This window comes from Arvicola amphibius, chromosome 1 (assembly GCF_903992535.2).
Source record: "Arvicola amphibius chromosome 1, mArvAmp1.2, whole genome shotgun sequence".
Taxonomy (NCBI): domain Eukaryota; kingdom Metazoa; phylum Chordata; class Mammalia; order Rodentia; family Cricetidae; genus Arvicola; species Arvicola amphibius.
Window position 1 is genome coordinate 31,654,283 of NC_052047.1, and position 21,955 is coordinate 31,676,237.

A 21,955-nucleotide genomic window follows, 5' to 3' on the forward strand; every position below is an offset into this window, starting at 1 on the left:
ATTTCAGAAAAGGATTGATGGAAGAAGGGCCCTATTGTTGTACCAAGTATTCTGCTTCAAGTTGTACAATGATGTGTGCCAGATGCCCACATTTCAAGGGCCAAATTGTTCCAGAAGTACCTTTAGCCAGAATGTATTTGTAGTTTTGATAAACAATGAATGTATTAATTTTATGCAGTATCTTATAGTCATTTAATGATAAGAACTTATATATGACTTGTGATTTTTCAGACAATAAGTATCATTGGTAATGGGCCTTGCTTACCTAGTATTCATGCTTTCATTTAGAAGGCTGATGTGCCCGACTTCCCATTCCTGTCTGAGAGTCACTGTTTCAAAGAATCTTCCTTTTTGGGAGGTCTGTATATTGATTCCTCGGGTTATTGTTTCAGCTTCCAATAGAGAATCAATATATTCTATATGCTTTACATATTTGTAATTTTATAGTAATCTTAGAATGTACAGAGAAGTCCCAGTGAGCTTTCCAATCTTGAGCCAAGTCACACTGAGCTGTTGATTACAGGAGCCAGGAACTGAGCATATTGTTTCTTACTTCAAAACCTGTGTTAATTTCACTGAAGCAGAAGGATCAAATCCTCTATCAAAGGTGGTGGGTTTCACACAGTAGTAACTTTGTAAACGTCATTGCACCTTTTCTTTTTGGGTTAGTTGTCCTTTTATAGAAATAGCAGTAAAATGCTGTATCTTTTTGCTCTTTTGCACTGAAGGGATAACCACAGTCCTCACGATGACCACACTAAGCATCAGTGCCCGACATTCGTTGCCCAAAGTATCCTATGCGACTGCCATGGATTGGTTCATAGCTGTCTGCTTTGCTTTTGTGTTTTCGGCTCTTATTGAGTTTGCTGCTGTCAACTATTTCACCAACATTCAAATGCAGAAAGCCAAAAAGAAAACATCGAAGCCTCCTCCAGAAATTCCACCTGCCCCAGTGTTGAGAGAAAATCACCCAGAAACGTCTCTCCAGGTATTTGACTTTATCTCCTTCCTTCTAGGTTTTAGCTCCTTAGTCAAATTTTGGCTGTAAGTGGAAAACAGAGAATTTGAATTTATCAACGACATTTTGTAAGAATGGCAGAAATATAGGAAAATATAAAATAATAAAATGTGCATTGATATTTTAGTTTTGTACTTTTTTAGTTATTTGACAGTATAATATAATGTGTCTTGATATTTACCCCCATTCTAACTTCTCCCAGGTACAACTGACTTTCCGTACCCACCCAACTTTGAATCCTTTTCTTTTTTTTTTTAAAAAAAAATAATATCCTGTACAATTTGGGTTGCTTATGTATTCTTTGAAGTGTAGCCTTGGAACTTGGTCTACTTACCAGGGCATACATTTAAAAAACAAAACCAACTCTTCCTCTCCCAGAGACTTTCAGTTGCCAGTACCCTCTCCCATGCTGGTATTTGGCCCAGTTTGAACTTGTAGAGGCCTGGGGAGTTTATATGTAAAACTTGTACTGCTGCAGCCAGGAGAGAGTGTTTCTTGGTAGTCATTCATCACCTCGGGCTTTTACACTCTTTCCATTTCCTTAGGCAAAATGGTCCCTGGGTCTTTGGAAGAAGGGGTGTTGATATAGAAGTTCATTTAGGGCTGAGCGTTCCCTTATCCTCTGCACCTTGGTTAGTTGTGTCTCTCAGTGTTAATCACCATCTGTCTGATGAAGGTTGAAAGATGCACTGTGGATTTAACAAGTCATAAGGAGTCTAACACTGTAGGCATTTAGCAGAATATAGGTTTTATTACCTATCTAGTTACATGTTCTTGTGCCAAGTATGGATGCTTTTCATCTTGTGACTGGGTCTTAAAGCTAATAAGAAAGTTGTTGGTTAGCTGGGCGATGGTGGCACACGCCTTTAATCCCAGCACTCAGGAGGCAGAGGCAGGCGGATCTCTGAGTTCGAGGCCAGCCTGGTCTACAAGAGCTAGTTCCAGGACAGGCTCTAGAAACTACAGGGAAACCCTGTCTCAAAAAAACAAAACAAAACAAAACAAAACAAAAAACAAAAAAAAGAAAGTTGTTGGTTATTCACATGATATTAAGTCACTGTTGAGGAAATTGGCATATTTTGCCATGCCAGTCATCATCGTAAGAGTTCATAGGTGGGAAATCTGATGAACATTTTTTTCTTAGTTATCATAATGTTTGAGAGTCTATGAGACCTCATTGGTCAGGAACTCTGTAAGAGATAACCTTTATGACAATAAACTCTTTCAATTGTTAACTTGTGGTGTCTTGTGGAAGCTTTGTCAACCCATTATAGAGTAACTCTATTTAAATTCTTTTTACATATGTTATCTGTACGTATTTTAGGAATCTTCTACAATGGTAGGCTTCTATCTGACTTTTTTTGGAAAGGCCTTTAGTATCGGTTATCTTTCTTCATATTCCCATGCCTACCAGCCACTACCCTAAACTATAACCCTTCTTCCTAACATATTGATATTTTAAAGCGTTGTATATTGACTTAAAAGCTAAATGATCTATACATGACCTTGATACATGACATAAGGCTATTTTTTTTGTTTGAAACTTCCTTTCAGTATTAAGGGTATTTTTTTTTCACAGAAATGATTATAATGGAACATATACTGATAAGAGGCAGCTGCTAATGGTGTTGAGAGAGCTGCAAAGGCCACTTTTATAGAGTTCATTGACTAAAATGAAGTGATAGTTCTTAACATAGCCCTGCGTTTCCTATGGGACGGCTCCCTTGTAGTAAAGAAGAAAATAATCTTAGAGGCAAAACAATCTGTAATTATAACTGGTGTACATCCAAACGAATAATTCATTCTTTAAAGGACAAATGTAAAAGAATGTACAAAACATAATAAAACAACTGTTTTTTATATAACATATCAAAGATGCTTTAAAAAAATTAAGCCCCTTTTCCACATGGATTGTTCTTGTGTAAAAGCAGTGGAATGGACAAGAACATGGATAACCAAGCAGGCAGGCATTCTCAACCCCTTGATTCATCTTCCTCTTCCACACTTCTGCTGTGTCCCTCTGACTCTTTCATTTCCTTTTGCTCATCTTTTTTGTATATATAGACAGATCCCTCTGGTTTTGTACCCTAACCAACTGTAATTTCCATGAATGACTCTATAAAAATGCTTAGTCTGCATTTACCCAAACCAAATGTAATAGAAATCATCAACTTGTTTTCCTTCTTCTACTTGTATCTCATCCTTCCTTTATTCACGTTTTCATTCAATGAATATATATTTAATAACAATTATGGGCCAGACATTGCAGAGAAGCTAAGAATCAATAATGTATATTTTTAAAAGTCAGCAAATATCTTACACTGTAGAAACTGTATCTATTTCTATACGGAAAGGGAGTGGAGGCAGACAGTTTTCTTTCAATGTAAGTAATGACACACCTGGTATGTTAAATGGGGCTGCCATGAAGGGTCAGGAAGCCTTTAGAGATTGGAAGTCTACCTTGAAAGGGTTAACCCTTTCCATGCCTTCAGTCTTGGTTCTGCTCCCAGTCTCCAGATGCGACAAGAGTAGCTAAGGAAGTGAATGCTTTTCATCAAGTAGTTTAAATAGTTAAAATTTTCTTCTAAGTGAATTCATCAAGATTTTCAAAATGTTTTTTTGAAACGTTTTCACACTGTTTTCATTTTTAAAAGTTACTGCTCAATCTTTACTCTCTGCCACTTCCCATGGGTAAACTTACTGCCTTTTGTTGTTGTTCTGTTATTTTGCTTTGCCACATTGAAACTATATGATCTGTTTCCTGCAACTATTACGTCACTGAATCTTGGGTCTATTTTACCATTTATTAAGGTATGGTGATTGATTTAGGCATTAAATTATTTATGTCTTTCTGCATGTTAAATTTGTTACATTTTTCAAGATACTTGAGTATACTTCATATTAGTTTACTTTCATGCTTTTTTAAAGTTTCTTTTGCTTTTTTATTTAAGAATAAAATTTCTCCTACTGAATTCAGATCTCTTCTGTATAGAGAATTCTATGATTCATAATTTAAGAAAATATATCAGAATTTGTATGTATTCTGGAGTAACACTGAGATAAGAATATAGAGATAATATTAAAATTTCTAGATAAGATTTTTTTAGTTTAACCCTGCTAATTATTTTATTGCAAGTCTTCAGAAATATTGATTTGAGTGATATTTCATTGTCACCTGATTTATGATTTATAATTAATCTATAACTAAATTATAATTTTATATTTAAAGTTATTATCTTTAGCAACAAAGTTTTTTGTGTTTTGTTTGTTTTGTTTTTATGGTTTTTCTAGACAGGGTTTCTCAGTAGCTATGGAGACAGACCTGAAACTCACTCTGTAGCCCAGGCTGGCCTCAAACTCACAGAGATTTGCCTGCCCGCTGCCTCCTGAGTTATATTACTATTATTTAACGTTTTAAAAGATCCCTATAGTCCTCACAATTTTTGAAATACGTACAAACTTGTTTCATAAATATTGACATATTGCAGTAATTTTTCTTTTAATTTGACATTTTTTGCACATTAGAGTCAATGCTTTTAATTCCAACTGCCCTCTCCCTTCCCTTCCTCCCTTCCTCCCTTTCACTTCATTCCTCCCTCCTTCTCCTATCTCCTTTCCTTCCTTCTTTCCCCTGATCTGAGTATTGAATCTGGGCTTCTGTTTACTAGGTAAGTACTATTACTGAACTAGACTCATAGGCCTCTTTTAGAAACTTCAAATTGTATTTTTTTCTATCAATATTAACTTTCTTAAAGCTTTCAGTTGGTAAAAATCATCCTTGTCTTCTTTTTTAACTTTATTTTATTTAATTAACATTTTCATTTATTTTACATACTAACCACAGTTTTCCCTCCTTACTCTCCTTCTGTTCCCTCCCCACTCCTATTGCCCCCTTCCCCATCCACTCCTCCTCTGTCTCCATTCAGAATTAGGCAGACATTCCATGAACTTCAACAAAGCATGGTGTATCACTCTGGAAGCTATGTCATGTTTTTAAGGCTTCCAACAATTTATTTTAACATATTTTAATAATGTTGAAATTATAAAGTACAATAAATGTCTGATATAAGCATTAGTTCACCCTAACTCCAAAATGGCTTTATTCTAAAGGTTCTAGCTTCTGAAATGTATCTCATGCAAACCAGATTTAATGCTATATACCTACAATTAATGTATCTTGAGAATTCACCCAAAATCATAAGTCTCAGGTGAACATGGGCTGTATTATAAGATTTTATATCAAAAAATTCCACTTACAATTAATTGATTCTATTCTTTTTTCTTTGTCCTAATGAGATTTCTTGTACCAATCGATATAATGATGAAATATTATAAATATGTTAAGGAACAACATACTAGAAATAAAATTATTGAATTTCCAAGGATGAGCAGATAACTGATAATCTACCATTTGCTCTCTGAAATATTCTCTTGACCACAGAAGTTGTAATTGCCCGTAAAGCTTGGCTGAACTCATCTTTTAGGCCACACTGTGATTCAGAAACTTCTCCACAGTACAGTACACATGTGGTGTGTTTGCGATTTATCTAGGAAGTGAGAAGAAATGTATTTCCAAAATGACAAAGAGCCCTACCCTTTCAGCCTTAAGGATGATTTTAAAATAAAACTAATCCAAGAATTCATCATGTGCTTTATGTCCTCTATAACAAGAGCCTGGTCAATGACTTAAATTTTCCTGGCAATTTACTTCCAACTACCCATTTTCTAAAGACAGTGACAAGTGATTTAGTGCAAGTTTGAGTTCAGCTTCCTGTGTGGCCTCAGTGACAAGTACAGCTTCATAGGTTGGGAATACATTAAAGGGGAAATAAATTGGGAGACAGATAAATAGGGAGGAGAAAGTACAAAAACAGAGAGAATGTACTAACAACAAATTTTGTTTCTTACTCCTGAAATGAAATATTCTAAGTATCCATGGTTTGGAGTGTCAGTAGAGATTTTAATCAGACAACCAAAACTTGCTTATTCAAATATGTGTCCTAAAATATACCACCAATTATTATTTTGAGTGATACTGACTTAGATTAAAATGTGTTTGAGCACTTCATTTGTAAAGTACCTTGGAGCTTAATGGAATTTAGTTCAAAGGTCTTTTAGGAGTTCACTTGTGATTTGATTTATTTGACCTATAGACTGTTAGTGGCTAGGTGGAGGCTTATGGTGACTATTTCTGTTCTCTGAGAATAGAAAAGATTATGGCTTAATGGAATATTCATGAAAAAGCCAATTGCTGGAATGTGAGAGTGGCTGTCAGTAGCTCAAGTATACCTTTGGATATTTTAAGGGGCACAAAACTTCTGTTCTGTTTCGGCGCATCATTATCTTAATTTTGCCCTTGACTCTATTCTAATAAGTGAGCGGGACACCATCCTTATAATTTTGTTCTTATTGCTTCTTTTTACCATATCCACGTTCTCGTGGATGCAGACAATTTTGGTGAATATAATGATTTAAAAGATAAGTAAGTACAGAGTTAAAACCAGAAAAACTTTTAAACAATGTTATATATACATGTTAAAATCAGGGGGTGGACACATGACCTAGAGCTTAAAGGCATGCACTACTCCTACAGAACATCTCAGGTCAGTTCCTAGCATCCACACCAGGCAGTGTGTATTTGCCTGTGACTCCAGATCCGGGAATCTATTCCCTCATCTCACTCCTTTGGGCATCTGGACTCACATGGACATACATATACACATAGACACATGTATGCATGTGTTTTCTTAAAAGTTATTTGACTATATTCTTTAGTCATTTTCATCCAGAAATGATGTACTAACGTAGACACGCTATGTCTTCTGAAAAACTAACCAGCGATGTAATAGCAATAGCTAACACTAAGCTTTTCATTCAAGTCTTATGTGATGTGCTTGACATGTGCTACATCAGTGAAAACTCACATGAGCTATTTTACAAAAAGAGAAAGAGATTTTCGGGAACTAAGTTATATGGTCAGCATAAGGCATAGCCAATATGGTAAACCCAGTATTGAAATTACTTCAAATGCGCTTTTGTGAGTCCTTGATTTGTAAAGTCTCTCTGTGGCATTTATTAAGTAAAATATAGGCATCACGATCTCTGTGAGTTCGAGACCAGCCTGGTCTACAAGAGCTAGCTCCAGGACAGGCTCTAAAGCTGCAGAGAAACCCTGTCTCAAAAAAAAAAAAACCAAAAAAAAAAATATAGGCATCACAATGTAGGTATGTACATATATATACATATATACAAATATTTTTATTGATTTTTTTTATTGAGCTCTACATTTTATTTTGCTCCCCTCCCTGCCATTCCCCTCTGCTTCAACCTTCTCCCAAGGTCCCCATATTCCCAATTTACTCAGGAGATCTTGTCTTTTTCTACTTCCCATGTAGATTAGATCTATGTAAGTCTCTCTTAGTGTTCTCATTGTTGTCTAGGTTCTCTGGGATTGTGATTTGTGGGCTGTAAGGAAAATGTGGTACATTTACACAATAGAGTGCTACACAGCAGAAAAAAAAATGACATCTTGAATTTTGCAGGCAAATGGATGGAGTTATAAAACATCATTTTGAGTGTGGTAACCCAGATACAGGGAGACAATTATCACATGTACTAACTCATAAGTGTTTTTAAACAAATACTTTTATATAGAGAGAACATGTACATACAGGAAAAGGCATACTGATAAGCCCATGTTATATAAATCTTTTGTTCATAATTTTAAAATGCTCATCATTCTTTGATACTTTTACAATCTATTTAATGTATTTTGATTTTTTTTCTCCTATACCATCTCTCATCATCTTCCTACTCATACAGAACCTGTTCTTCCTTCCAACAAATTCCTCTCAATTTTATGACTATTTAAAATCGTTTTGTCTTCATGTATTTGTGATCCACTGGAATCAATAAGCGTGTCTTGCAGGAGCATGGATGGGGCTTTATCTATTAGAGCATGGGTAACTTATCACCCCTGAAGAAATGACAGCCCACCATGACAGTGGAATGTTGATGACATCATCTTACGCAGGCCTTATACTAGTAATCACAGCAGAAGTCACTTCACGCCTGCAATAGTCTTGTTTCCCTCATATTTTTATGAACACTTGATAATTGTATAGTATTGTGAATTATTTCTTGTGATAATAAAAGAAACTCTTCTATATAACCTATTAGATTATAACGTCTAATAATTCATAAAAGACTCCCTAATTTTATCCCTGTTTTACCATAAAGGAAGTTATTTCCTAAGACGCAGGTACTCTGCCACAGTCTTCTATCTAGCAGGCAGCAAGGCTGAGGTCATGAGCCGAAGTGACTTATTGGATGTGTCGGATAAGGGACACTGAGGATGAGAGGGACAGTGCTGGCATCACCTACTAGGAATGAAGCACGTTTGATGAACAGACTAATTAGTTCAGGTTTCCGCAGCAGCACATCATCCTTTACCACAGCAGTGATGAGTTTTATGTCATTATTCCGTACCTCTCCCCTACAAACATATGCTTTCCATCCACCTAATTAATTTTTCTTTATTTTCATTTGACTTTTCCTGTATACTGTATGTGTTTTTCAGTTTTAAAGTATGCATAGATTCCAGCAAAGCTGTTTGGAAAACCAAAGAACTATTTTCTCTGCTTAGAGTCCTAAGTAAAAATGTGACATCAAAAGACTACATAAATAATCCAAGATGGACCTTGTGTACCTTTATGAGACTCTCCGGTTAATACTCGTTCTTGAGAATCAAGCTCTAATCTTATTTTCCATATGGAAATCCATTCTAAGTCAACTGCTGAATCTCAAAGACATTGTCTCAATTGTCTTGACCTATAAAATGGGGGCAATAAAAGGCTTACTAGAAAGGCAAATGCTGAGGATTACATTGTATCATGCAGGCAAAATATACAATGTGGTTCTCAGCCTAGCAGACCACACCTATGATCAATTTCTCCTTAAATTTCATAGGCACTTTCAATGTTTAAAGGCCCAAGGATCTCATTTATCACTTTATAGTAGTCTGTGGAACTTTTCTTCATTTGGTTCCTATATAATTGTTGTTTACATTGGTAGATATAAACTCATTTATGAAATAGAGTATGGTTTTACTGTATTTTCCAAAGTAGTTGATAGCATAGATTTTAAAAGTTCTAGTTGTTTATTATTTGGTTGTGAACCAACCGTATGAATTGGTGTTTCTAAGAAAAGAAAACAATGTATTCACCACGGATTTTCAACCTGTATCTTTGATATAAAATTTGTTTTACTAGGAATAAATGTGACCATAAGGCAAAAGTGAGTTTCAGCATTACCACTGAAAGCTTCCAAGACAATAGAAACTTATTCTTCACCTTCCTTTTGTCCTTCTTAGTTTTTTAAACATCTATTTCTTTAAGATTTATTTTCCTATTATTTTTTAAATTGCGTGTATTTGTGTGTGAGAATATGCATGTGACTGAGGGTGACTGCAGAGGTTGGAGGCTACTGGTCCTACTGGAGCTGTAATTATGCATGATTGTGAGCTGCCTGACTTTGGTGCTGGGATCTCAACTTGTGTACTCTGCAAGAACAGTATGTGCTCCAAAGTTCTGAGCTATCTCTTTATCCCTGTCCTTGGGACTACCCATATGATTGTATATATTTGTGTACCACACTGTGACACGCCGGTTCATGTTTATACTGTGTAATGACCAAAACTGAGATACATTTGTCAGCCATTGGGGTCAGCCAACGGACAGCAATAGAGGACTGAAAAGGACACTTAGAAAAGAAGCTAAATAAATAACAACCGTTCCGGACAAGGAGAGGAAGAACCAAGTGACTTTTGATCGTTTTATTCATTTCACTTCCACCGATATCAGAGTCTTATGATGTGCTAAACATAAACATAAGATTTTCTGGTGGTCGATAACAAGCAAGCTTCATTCAATTCCTAAAGGGCGCAGAAATGGGTCAGTTTCAAATTTTAACTTCAGTCATCTTCAAAGAAATACTGTTCAAAAGCCCCTCTTAGAAATGCTGTTCTTTAAATAGTTAGACTTAATGCCATAAAATAGAGCACCCTTCTTCCCTTTTGTTCTTTCTTCTTCCATATCTTAACTTCTTTTAAAATCTTTTACCTTGGCAGCCTGGAAAGGACCTAGTTTAGTACTGTCTTTTCATTTGACATCTAGGCATGTTTGTGACAGGAGCTTAATGACATTCTTCAGATCTTATTTAGCTCAGTACCTCCCCAAACTCATAGCATCTTTAGTACAAAATGCTCTGGAATCGGTAATACTCTTAAGGTCGTGAGTGATTGTTTAATTGCACATGCATTAAACTTATATAGCAAGAAAACCAGAATAATTTTTCATGTTATGCCTTGTTTCCTGTGTTAATTTTGTTATTTTATTCTAATGCAGGCATGACTTCCTAATGTCTGAATGTGAATCTCAGCTAATGAGTTATCAGGCACCTATTACAGTCAGTCACTGAGGCTTCAAAGACTAAAATGCACAGTGTTAGTTCAGGGAGAGAGTCGGGCTGTTTGTTTTGAGAATGACTTGTAATTAATATAAACTATGTTATGACATTCGCAATAAATCAAGCACACTGATAGTAGTGCAAACTTACTCTCAGGTTTCTATTATTACCTCAGAACTGCAGAAACACTGGAGAAATACTGCAGAAATTCTGTATTCAATTACATACTGTGAACCTGCTATAATTACGTATATGTTTATAGAACAAATTTTCAGCATCGTTATGTTGGGAATGTGTTTCTTTTTCCCTCCATAGGTATGAAGATACTGAAGAGACTAGATACTGAACAGGGAATTTAGAATGAAAATTGACCAAATAAAGGCAGAAAGGGTAATGAAGAATTATATATTCCACGTCCTTTATCTTTGTCCAACTCAATAGCAGCTGTGTGTAGACTGGTCACTGCATCAGCAACAGAGGTAGCAGGTTATCTACTCTAAACTGATTTAACTTTTATGCATCTATTCTTGGTGTTCCACACAGTGTCATTGTCATTAAGGAAACTGTGTTTTAGAGAACTTACACGATTTGCCCCAAATGAATAAACTAAAATAACAGGCAAAAAAAAAAAAAAGAATTATATAAGAGAAAGTTAAACTGAGACGGCAACTTAATCCTTGAAAGGCAAAAAGTTGTGAATTAAGGGACAGCATCTAGATGACGATGGGAAGAAAGCAGTCAGTCTTTGCAGCTTATTAGAACAATAGTATGCAATACAATATATACAAATACAATAGTATTTAGGTAATTGTTGGTAGTGTCATGAGGAGAAAAACTACCAGCATTAGCGTCCTAACTGAAGATAGGCTATTTCCTTCTTCAGAAATGAATATACCGTAAATGGAGCAGTGCAGCAGGAAACTGAATATTTTAGATAATGTTTAAGGAAGAAGAAAGGGAATGCACCATTGTAACACAGTGAGCAGTGTGTGTTAGAGCTATAAATATAGATGATTAGATTAACATCAAATTTGTTTGTTTTCTCATATATTCTTTTCACCGATAACATGATAAATGAGGAAGTAGCGAAATGTAGCTATACAATTTTAGAAAACAGCATTAGCACCACGATGGTGATAATTATCCATGTTATTTTTTTTATAAAAGATGGATTTTATGTGTATGAGTCTTTGGCCTACATTTATATATGTGTGCCCCATGTGTGCCTGGTGCCCGAGGAGGTCGGATGAAGGCATTAGATCCCCTGCCTGGACTTAGATATAGGCTCTGCACCATTGTGTGAGTGCTGGGACTGAACCTGGGTCCTCTGAAAAAGCAGCAAGTCCTTTTAACCATGCAGCCATCTCTCTGGCCCCTATGGTCATTGCCTAGTTTGTTTGCTGTATGTAACACCGTCTGTGAGTTGCCATACATATAAATAACGTGTCTCATTTGGACAACAAACAGCTAGATGAGTTGTGTTATTATACACATACTTTTGTGGTTGGTGAAGGTGTCTTTCATAAGCCAACCTGGTAGCTGTAGTAAACAGTATGTGTAGTAAACAGTTGACTTGGATTCGAGCCCTGTCTTTCTGGCATCATAAAGCTAGATGCATTTTCTGCCTCTACCTAAGCATAACCAAAGAAGATAGCATTTTGTCCCTACTTCAAGCTCTCTAGTGTTAGTTTGAACACACAACCCAGTATTTAGATTTCTCTTCATCTGTTAACTTGTGAAAGTAAACTAGAATATACCTCAACCTGTTAAAATTAAGATGTCTGTGTCACTGCATGCTGATACAGTGTCTCAATTAAGGCACTATCTGCTCTTTTCTTTAACATGGATACAATTTATTGCATACAACGTATCAAGACCCGATTAGTCTGAGGGTAGTTTTCCTGGCATCACTGAGATGGATACAATCAAATATTCAGGTTATTTTATATTCACCCATACACAAAGAATTCATACTGTTCCACCAGCAATAAAAACATCATTTGCATTGTATTTTTTGTGTACCATAGAGTATTTTAAGCATTATATATAATATATATTCTCCTATAATCTTCACAGCAATCCTTTTTATAGATGAGAAAATTGAAGCACCAACAGGTCTAAGTGATTTGCCCAAAGTCACACAGCTGCTATGTAACAGAGCCAAGATTTAAAGCCAAATACACTGCATCCAAATATATGTTCAGAAACTAGTAGAGATTTTTGCCCTTCAGTTATAACCCCATGATGGCCTCCATCCTGTCTCCTCTCACATACCCAGTCCACCTCATTTCTGATTTTTCTGAAAGTTATCTCAGTGTTCACATAGCTCAACATTAAATATTCCACTGAAATTCTATCTGACCTATAAACATGATTTTGCTTAACCTTGAGTTTATCAAAGCCACAGAAAAGTAATGCACCTTCCAAAATTCTTGCATGATATGAAATACATTTGTCAAAGCCCAAATCAATTAGAATGATAGTAGATTAAGTTACCAACAATTTGTTATTTTTGAAATTTTAAATGTTAAAAAACAAACTCAAGTAAATATTCTTCTGAACTTTGACTTGAAATAAGCTGCTTTATCCACATTCATATATCTAATAAGCAATATTTATTTCTAACATATGATCAGGTGAATGTTGTGGGAAAATATTTAAAGAATTACTTTGCTCTTACAGAATTTATGCTATATTGGGTGAAAAATATAGGAATATAGAGATAATGTAGAAAAACAATTATTATATAGGGAACAAAACACCCTGTGAGAAGTGCAATGAACTTTTTGAGATTATGGTGGAGAGGATTCAGGTGGTGAGTCTTGTGATACTCAGCAGATGAAAAAGAACAACCCAGAATCAAGCCAGCTCATTAGTGTATGTATCATTAGTTGGCTTATGATATTAAAGAAGAGGGAGGATCATTTTAGAGCAACAATATGGTTTTTTTTTATTTTTTAAAACAATCTTCTTTAAAAATTTTGCATACCAATCCCAGTTCCCTTTCCCTCCCCTCCTCCTGCTTCCCCCACCTTCCACCCACCCCACTCCTATCCACTCCTCAGAGTGGGTGAGGCCTCCCATGGTGAGTCAACAAAATCACCCTGAGGCAGGACCATTGAAGCAGGACCAGTGAGGAAGTTCAGAGGCCCTCCTCTCTTTTCTAGGCTGAGCAAGGTATCCCTCCACAGGGAGTGGGCTCTAAAACTCCAGTTCATGCACTAGAGTTAAATACTAGTCCCACTGTCAGTGGCCCCAAAGACTGCCCCAGCCACACAACTGTCACCCACACAGACGCTCTAGTTCTGTCCTATTCAGGTTCCCAGGGGTCAGTCCAGGCTCAATGAGCTCCCACCAGTTCATGTCATGTGGGTTTTCTCATCATGGTCCAGTTGAAGAGAGGGAGAAGGGATAATATGAACAATATAATTTATAAACTATTAGTATGTTGCTAGGGTTTTATTTCTCAGTTTAATACTCCACTACTTTTTGAGTTATTATTGCACAGCTACTTGAGATTTTATCAGGTGCTCAAGAAATACCTACTGATTGACTTCATTGTTTATGTAATGAATGAAAGTATAGATCCTATGGATGGCAGTACATGGACGAGCCACACATTCTTACTGGAAAATCTGTATCATTAACAGATTATTTGATCTTTCCCCCGATGTGTCACTATATGGCAGGACCAGTAGGTCTTTACAGGATAGAGAAAGAAGCAGCCTCAAAGTACACAATGCTTGAAACAAACTTCTCTCAATGTTCCAGTCTATTTTGCGGCAAGTTCTAGTCTGTAAGCTTCTGAGTAAAATTATTCATTCCTTCTGGTTTATTTGACTAAGCTGCCAATTTTCTCCTTGCTATTTTGAGGAGATAATTTTCCCACAACATAATATACATCTCTAAATTTCCAGCGTTTTGCTCAGCCTCAGATGATTTAGCAGTTTCAAGATGCATCAGTTTGGATGTGACTTATTTCATTTCACTTAAATGAATTAGGGCATATTATGTAAGAAAAATGTCTATGGTAAAAGGCAATTGTTATGTATTTGGTCAATTTCCAAAGAGTTTTAAGAAGGCGAAACTTCTTCCCTAACTTGTGCATGAGATGCTTATTTAGTATTTTCTTGTAGCTGATTCCATAAGGCATCTGCCCCACCCTGGTTTATTCCTGGGCTAGTACATCATAGGCATCCTCAAAGTGTCTTTTACTGTCCGTTTTGGTGACCTCGAATGCCCACTCTTCACATTTGGCCACATTTGCATTTTCTTTGTGTCTGGATCCTTTATGTTTGAGAATATACATTTACAAATTGCCAAAGGCTTGTGGGGATCTGTGTGTCCAAGGAGCAGAAAGCCAACATTTTACATACAAAATAGGTATGCTATTATCTCTAGTTTCATAACTGCGAGTCCATGTGAATAAAGGGAGTTAGTCTATGGAACACATTTTTAAAAGACTGCTACCATTAAGAGTAATTTGTAGCATAGAGCCTGACACTTCGATATTTATTGACTAAATCAATGGATGAAAAAGATGAGTGAATCAACTATATTCTCTTCAAAATACTAAGAGTAACGGAAGTCTTAGGTCAAAGCAGTATCACAGAGGATAGTAAGCCTATTCCAACTTTGTTTCGTTTGTTTTCATGAGCACTATATAAACATTTGGAATAACTGAAGGAAATATAAACGACTTTTTTTTTTTTAAAACGTCAGTCCACCTGGTTTCTTTGAACGTTCTCATATGAAGCAAGTGCTATCCTTGCCTTCCTATTGCTGATAGCTTTAAGCTTTAATTTGAGGGTATGGGTAATCTCTACTTTCCACCACAGAATGGTTCTGTCTAGAAGCACTGTGAGAGTCACTTTGAAATATTTTGGTCAAGGTATCCCTAGAACACACAGACATGCTCTCTGGTGCATACGAAGAAAGGACTTGGTCATATGGACATCCCAATTGCAAGGTAACCAGTGGAAGCCTTTGTGGACATTAAATGTTCTTTTCTCAAGTTTCTGTAAGCAGGGACCTGGCAACCACTGAGTAACCTGAGAGATACTTTCTTCGAGCAGGTCTTTAACTAAAAAGTAGGGAGGGCAGTGAACAGCTGTGCCGCTAACCTTCAGTGGTTGGTTCTTCCATGTAAAATTAGCTTATGGGAATTTATTTCTGAGAAAAGTCTGAGTTTATAGTTGGAAGCTATATGGATTTCCCTTGATTTGCTGGTCAAATGATTTAAAAAAAAAAAGCAATAGATGGGCAACAGTCTTTTGTAGTAAAGATGAGACAGATGACTGATAATTATTTTTCTCAATGCCTAATAGTTACAACAAACTAATTATTTAATAAAAGGTTGTTCGGTGATTATTATTATTAATACATAAGTTTGCTGCTTTGTTTTTGTTGCCTGCTTTTATAACCGAAAATGGTATAAATTTGGAGCTTCACTAAGTGTGCCCTGGGCTGAGAAAAGCAAATCTTTGTGGGAATCTTACTGTTCTCCACAGGACCATTTGTGAGTTGCTTTATTTTAGTTTGACTTGAAGCAGCAGAGGTTTGTATAAATTTCGAGCTTCAATAGTTACTCTCCCATGTGCTCAGCTCATGATTACTGCTTCTGCAAGAAACCCACTTGGCTACAGCAGATCCTGAAAAATGTTCACATGCTGTCTGCCTAATGTTTGCTAATGGGGCTGTTCTAAAAATGGCACCAAGGAGGTTACCTATTATCCACAGAACAAGAATATATTTTGGGAATCAAATAGATTATAGTCAATGGGGACCTGATCTGCTGACAGAGTTATTTTAGTATCCTCCAGCAATTCATAAAATATAGAATGAGACTTTTATATAGGGTTTCCTATTTGTTTTCAGTTCATCAAAAACAAATTCTTTAGTAACTTTTAGTATTTCAGTTTTATTATCTATATTTATTTTCCCACTACTTCTTTGTGAATTACATTTATATTTCAAAATATCATTAATCATTCAGTGTTTTATGTTGAAGTACAGCTGAATTTTTAATCTAATACATTGCCATAAATATGTGTAAAGAAGTTTATCAATTCATCACTGAGATCAAATATGAATAGGCATATTCTATCCTCATTTATATTGATCAAAGTGGTTTTTCTACATGATTCTCAGAATCAGAGAAAAAAGGAAAAAAGTTTTTCCCAGAAAAACGTTTTTCAATTACCATTTAATGAATATGCCAACCTTTTTCATGTGTGTTCAGCAAGTGTTCAGATTTATAACTTTTGTCCTATGACTTTTGACTTATACTCAACCCAGTTTAACATTTGTTATGGCAGAAGTGCACTGTGTTGACCACTTAAATTTATAAAAATATTTAACTCCAAATAGTTATATAGATCAATGTAACTGATTGTTAAGCTATAATAGAGTTAATGGCAAAAAAATGCAATTAATAGAGGATTCCAAAAACGCATGAGACAATTTAGGATAATTATGTTCCGTGTTCCACAACTAATTTTCTGGTGCCTAGCCAGTCATTTTGTAGTCGTTAAGTTTGCATAGTCAGTCATAATCTTAGAACTTGTAATAGTTTTTAAGTTCCAGAGAAGGAGAAGGAGAAAGAGAAAGAGGCATAGGCAGACAGATACACGCATAGAGAGAGAGATAGAGAGAGAGAGGAGAGAGAGAGAGAGAGAGAGAGAGAGAGAGAGAGAGAGAGAGAGAGAGAGAGAGAGAGAGAGAGAGATCACTTGCAACAGCTTTATTATGATTATATAAGGTACTGGCAAATTGTTTTATAATGTAAGAAAGGAAATATCATGGGGTTGTTTTCCTCATTTAAGACAAATTTCAGAATGGGTTGTTTTTACTTTTTGAGGCAAGACAAGTACAGTGAAATAAAAATCTACAAACTTGAGGAGAGGAATCCTGAGGCACAAGTCTGGTCTCTATCCTGCTGAGAGATGCCTTGTTTACTGTCTAAGTGCTTTTCTGTTTAGGAATGTCTCCTGGAGCAAGGAGAGATCCTAAAAGGTTTAATCCTATTGGTTGGCCTGCATAAGAGCATACACTGGGCTCACATTAGCAAAAAGCAGTGTGAGCCCAAGCAGTCCACTCTGGGATGAACACTCTTGTTTGGATTGTGGTTATACTTGATAAACCTGATTTAGCACTGCATTGTGCGGCCAGATTTACTGTACAGCCCCATCTCAGAAATTGCTACATGAAATAAAGCATATGGAGGTTTACTCTGGGCCAGTCTGCCCGCACCGGAGAGTGATGACAAGTCACATAGGAACAACAAGGCAAGCAATGAGGTGTAATTCTAAGCCTCTTTTGCACCAGCTCACCATCAAGTTCCTTCCTGGTTTGCATGTACTCCGCAGCCTGATGAGTGTTTCCTCCTCAGCGTTCTCTCTTCGTGTCATTCAGATCCTAGTTTTCTAGCGAGGGTCTCTGTGTTCGTGATAATCGTTTGATAGATTTGCAAAGGATAAAAGCTGTGGATGTGTTAATGGTTAAAGTACTTACTGGATGTTCAGTATGAGTCTTATGACTGGATGGATTCACAGCTCAGGCCTATCTAGATTCATAAGGAGAATATTTTAGAATTCTGAGAACCTTTTTAAAGGCAAAGTTCTCTGGGAATGTTGAGAAAAGATAATAGAATAAGATGATAAGAATACAGGCTCAAATGGCTATGCAATCACCCCTTTTAAGAACCATCACTTAGTGGTATTATTGCCAGTATACTGTCACACCAGGAAAAAGTTGTGGGGCATGGGGCTGAAGATGTCTTTAGGGTGGTTTTGACCCCAGCCACATTTATTGCAACCACGTGAAACACCTCAACAGCATTATAGTCAAGTCCAATGATACCAGGGAGTGGCTGCTGCTTTTGCCCACTGGTCTCAGGTGACTGGGTATTCTGCACTAGAGCACAAAGAAATACCTCCTTTCAATTCAACTATACCCAGAGTAAAATACCGGCTCTGCCTTTGCTAATTTGCATGTCACCCCATACCTTAAATTTTATGAATTCTTTTTTAGTTACCTTATACATGTTCAGTCTGTACCACATCAGTTGCTCCAAAAGCATCCCTCTCATTTCCCTTCCTCTTATCCTGACTTTTTATCCTCTCCTTCTACATCTTCTTCCTTTCCTTCCTCTCCCTTTGTTTCCCTTCTTCCCCACTGACGTCCAATTGTGCACAGCTGCTTTGGTGGTAAGCCACTTCGAGCTAGACTGTTAGTGCCAGGTGTGGATTTAATTGGCCTTTACTTAGAACACAGACAGACAGTATTCAGGATGCCCACCCCCCTCACACACACACACACCGTGAAAACTGCTGAATCACTAGATCCAAAATTGGCATAAAATGTGTTCAGACCTTCCAGAAGCTGAGTATGTAAAGCGATCAAGTGCCTTGGGGGAATGGGGTAAACAACATTTTTTAAAAGGAGTGTTTCCATCAGTTCACATTGAACCCTATCTGCATTCAGCTCAGGCGAAAAAAATATCTTAAAAAGCTAGATAAAGAAAATGAAGGCATGAGCAACATGTTATTTGTAGGAATGACATACATTATCTCCTTGGCAACTGCAGGGTGGCATGCAATTTGGCAATCTGTGTTGTGTCATCTTGGATCCCTGGAAGTCACTGTTTCCTACAGAAACAAAGGAAAGAACAACACGAGAGAAAGACTCCTGATTTCAGTCTGCTAGGAAGGTATTTTTAAACCAAGGGACCAGCAGCTCCAAACTGGCATTGCATTTTCATTTATTGATTCCACAATGCTTTATAATGTGATTAAATTTGGTTTCATCTGATGAGGTTTTTAAGCATGCTCTGTGATGAAATGATGGGTTAAGACGGTTGTGTGGACCTTTCAGTGTTTTCAAAAGCACCAGGGTCTCTAGCTTTTGCACATTTATTTATCTATTTTTTCAAGAAATGTTTGTTAAATGCCTCATTTGTGTCAGGGGCCATGCAAGGTATCAGACTGCATGGACCTCTTGTTTATATTACAGTCTTCCTGTCATACACAAGGGATTTTTTTTGTCATTTCTTTATTTGAAGTGAATCAACACTTTACCAAGCATCCACTTAGTCTTAGCTCTGAGACCCTATTATATAACAAGCTAAAATTTAGCCAAAAATGAGCTGTAGGACTGCATAACACTCAGCAGAATACGAAACAGTTCTCATACTGCTTTTTCTGATTTCTGAGTCTTCCAAAGGTGTAATCAGCTAGTTTTTGTCAATAGCTTCAAACTGAATAGCTCCAAAATACAAAATAATAGTGACTGGTATCCAATATAATTTCATTTGTCAGGTCATTTTTCTGGACTGAAATAGAATATTTTAAACAAGGGAAATGTGGGTTGCAATGCAGAAGGCCACATTCTAAAAGTTTTCACTTTGATGAGATGCAAAAACTGTATCAACATTATACAGTGAAGCAAAAGGACCTTGAAGTGGGATGGCTTGATCACAGTGGGAAGATGATACCATTCTTTGCATGAAATTAAAGCATCTCATAATTGTTACAAGAATCATCAGTGGGAGCCGGGCGGTGGTGGCGCATGCCTTTAATCCCAGCACTCGGGAGGCAGAGGCAGGCGGATCTCTGTGAGTTCGAGATCAGCCTGGTCTACAAGAGCTACCTCCAGGACAGGCTCTAAAGCTGCAGAGAAACCCTGTCTCGAAAAACCAAAAAAGAAAAAAAAAATCATCAGTGGGTTGCTGGGATGTTCCCTTGCCCTGAAATTGTATGGGAAATAAGGGTTTGAGGTTGACTAGTATAGCCACTAGGGTTCAATATTTAGTTCTTCCCAGTGATGACGCTCTGTCTCTCTATCTGCCTGGTGTCTAGAGAATTGCTTTTAGTGCTTAATCTCCATCCATTTTCAACATTATCATAGCAGAAAGTGAGGCATTTGTTCACATTTGTGAAGCCTATTAAGAAGTGGCTTGGAGAGAGTCTGCAAATGTCTACCAGAGTCTCATGAAATTGCCCGATGGTTTACTTTCTTAATAGTAACTCCAGGTGTTCTCTTGAAGAAAAAAAGTCTTATGTCTGGTTTTCTGATTTCCGCCTTAAATTAACAACTAGATTTTGTTTCTGAAATTTTTCTCCCACAGGGTCATATTTTACTATGTCCTTTCTAAGAGCAGGATTTCAGCTTAAATTTTTCTTGGTTTTGTGGAGATATTCATGGGAGTTTTAAATAGCATTGCAGCTGTACAGAAAAGCTGTTCTAGTGTGTGCTTTGAAAGTCAGCTTTTCAATAAACGATAGCTTCAGATGATTGAGAGGAGGGGAGGGGAAGGGAGTCTTGTTAAACAAGCTATTGCAGCCACTGGCTACATGTCTCAAAGCATCTTGGAAAAGAGGCTCATACACCTCTCTGTTTTGCTACTGGAGAGGCAGGTTAGTAGTGCCCATGCCTTTCTGGAGGGACATCAAATGGCAAGAGCATGGGGAGGTCAATCCAGAGATGATTCTTTCATGTTTAGTGGTAATCACTTAGTCATAGGCAGATGTACAAAACAAGAGAGCAAATGCATTTTGCTCTGGTTATCAGCTAATATCCAGGATTGAGTCATTAACTAGTTCATTAACTTCTATAGTATCCCAGGAAGTGTAATCTGTATAGAAAAACTGACTGTCATATGGGTTTCAAGTAGACTTAAGTGTGTTGGTTTTGGCTGTGTGTGTTGCTAACTATGTATCTCCTGAGACTTGTGTGAAACTAATTTTCCTGTTTTGAATGTACAGAGGTTGATTTTGTTGCTGAATTATTTTAGTACAATTTACTCATCATTTATTTAATACCTACTCAATATATTCCTATAGAGGAATTTATAGTACATTGTACTGCTGGTTGATGAGGGAAGGAAAGTAGTAAGGTGCCATGTAGTCCTAAGAAACTCAATGGGGAAGAATGTTTACACAGACATGACAAATACTAGTCTAGCATAAACATTTGATGCTATGTAAAGGTATCACAGTTTTGGTTGAAATTTCTATGACGAAAGCTTCCAGTGAAGGTGGTCAAAATGCCACATTAAAATTGTCAGGGAAACAGATTCTGTCCTGGGGCCAAAGCAAGGAAGATAGGGGAGAGTGTGCAAAGATCCAGAATCAAGGGACCAGGGCCCATGCTGCTAGAATTTAACTAGGGCATAGTACTTAGACTTCAGATGTCTACATTTGAGTTACTCTGTAAGGTAACTCTTGTAAAGTGATCCTGTACTAGCTTGCTTCTCTGATGCTGTGATAAACATTGACCAAAACAACTTGGGGAAGAGGAGTTGCTTGGCCACAGGCTGTAGTCTGTAGTGATGAAGTGAGCAGGCCTGCTTTTCGTCCCACCCTGCTCCCGCATGGCTAGCTTTACACCAGAAATAACAACATACAAACTGTATTCATTTAAACACTGCCTGGCCCATTAGTTTCAGCCTCTTATTGGCTAACTCTCACAGCT

General features: G+C 36.9%; 1 protein-coding gene across 10 annotated transcripts in view; it reads left to right on the plus strand.

Annotated features, from left to right (window-relative positions):
• Window positions 1-21,955, plus strand: part of Gabra4 (gamma-aminobutyric acid type A receptor subunit alpha4) — a 69,803-nt gene that overhangs the window by 28,624 nt on the left and 19,224 nt on the right. For 5 of the 10 annotated variants that reach the window (XM_038331909.1, XM_038331915.1, XM_038331939.1 and 2 more), the window contains one exon: window positions 729-988. The exons of 2 other annotated variants lie outside the window; for them this stretch is intronic. In XM_038331909.1, the coding sequence (XP_038187837.1) occupies window positions 729-988 (260 nt within the window). The remainder of the gene's footprint in view (window positions 1-728; window positions 989-21,955) is intronic. 3 more of the 10 variants (XM_038331946.1, XM_038331955.1, XM_038331964.1) reach the window with 2 other exon arrangements.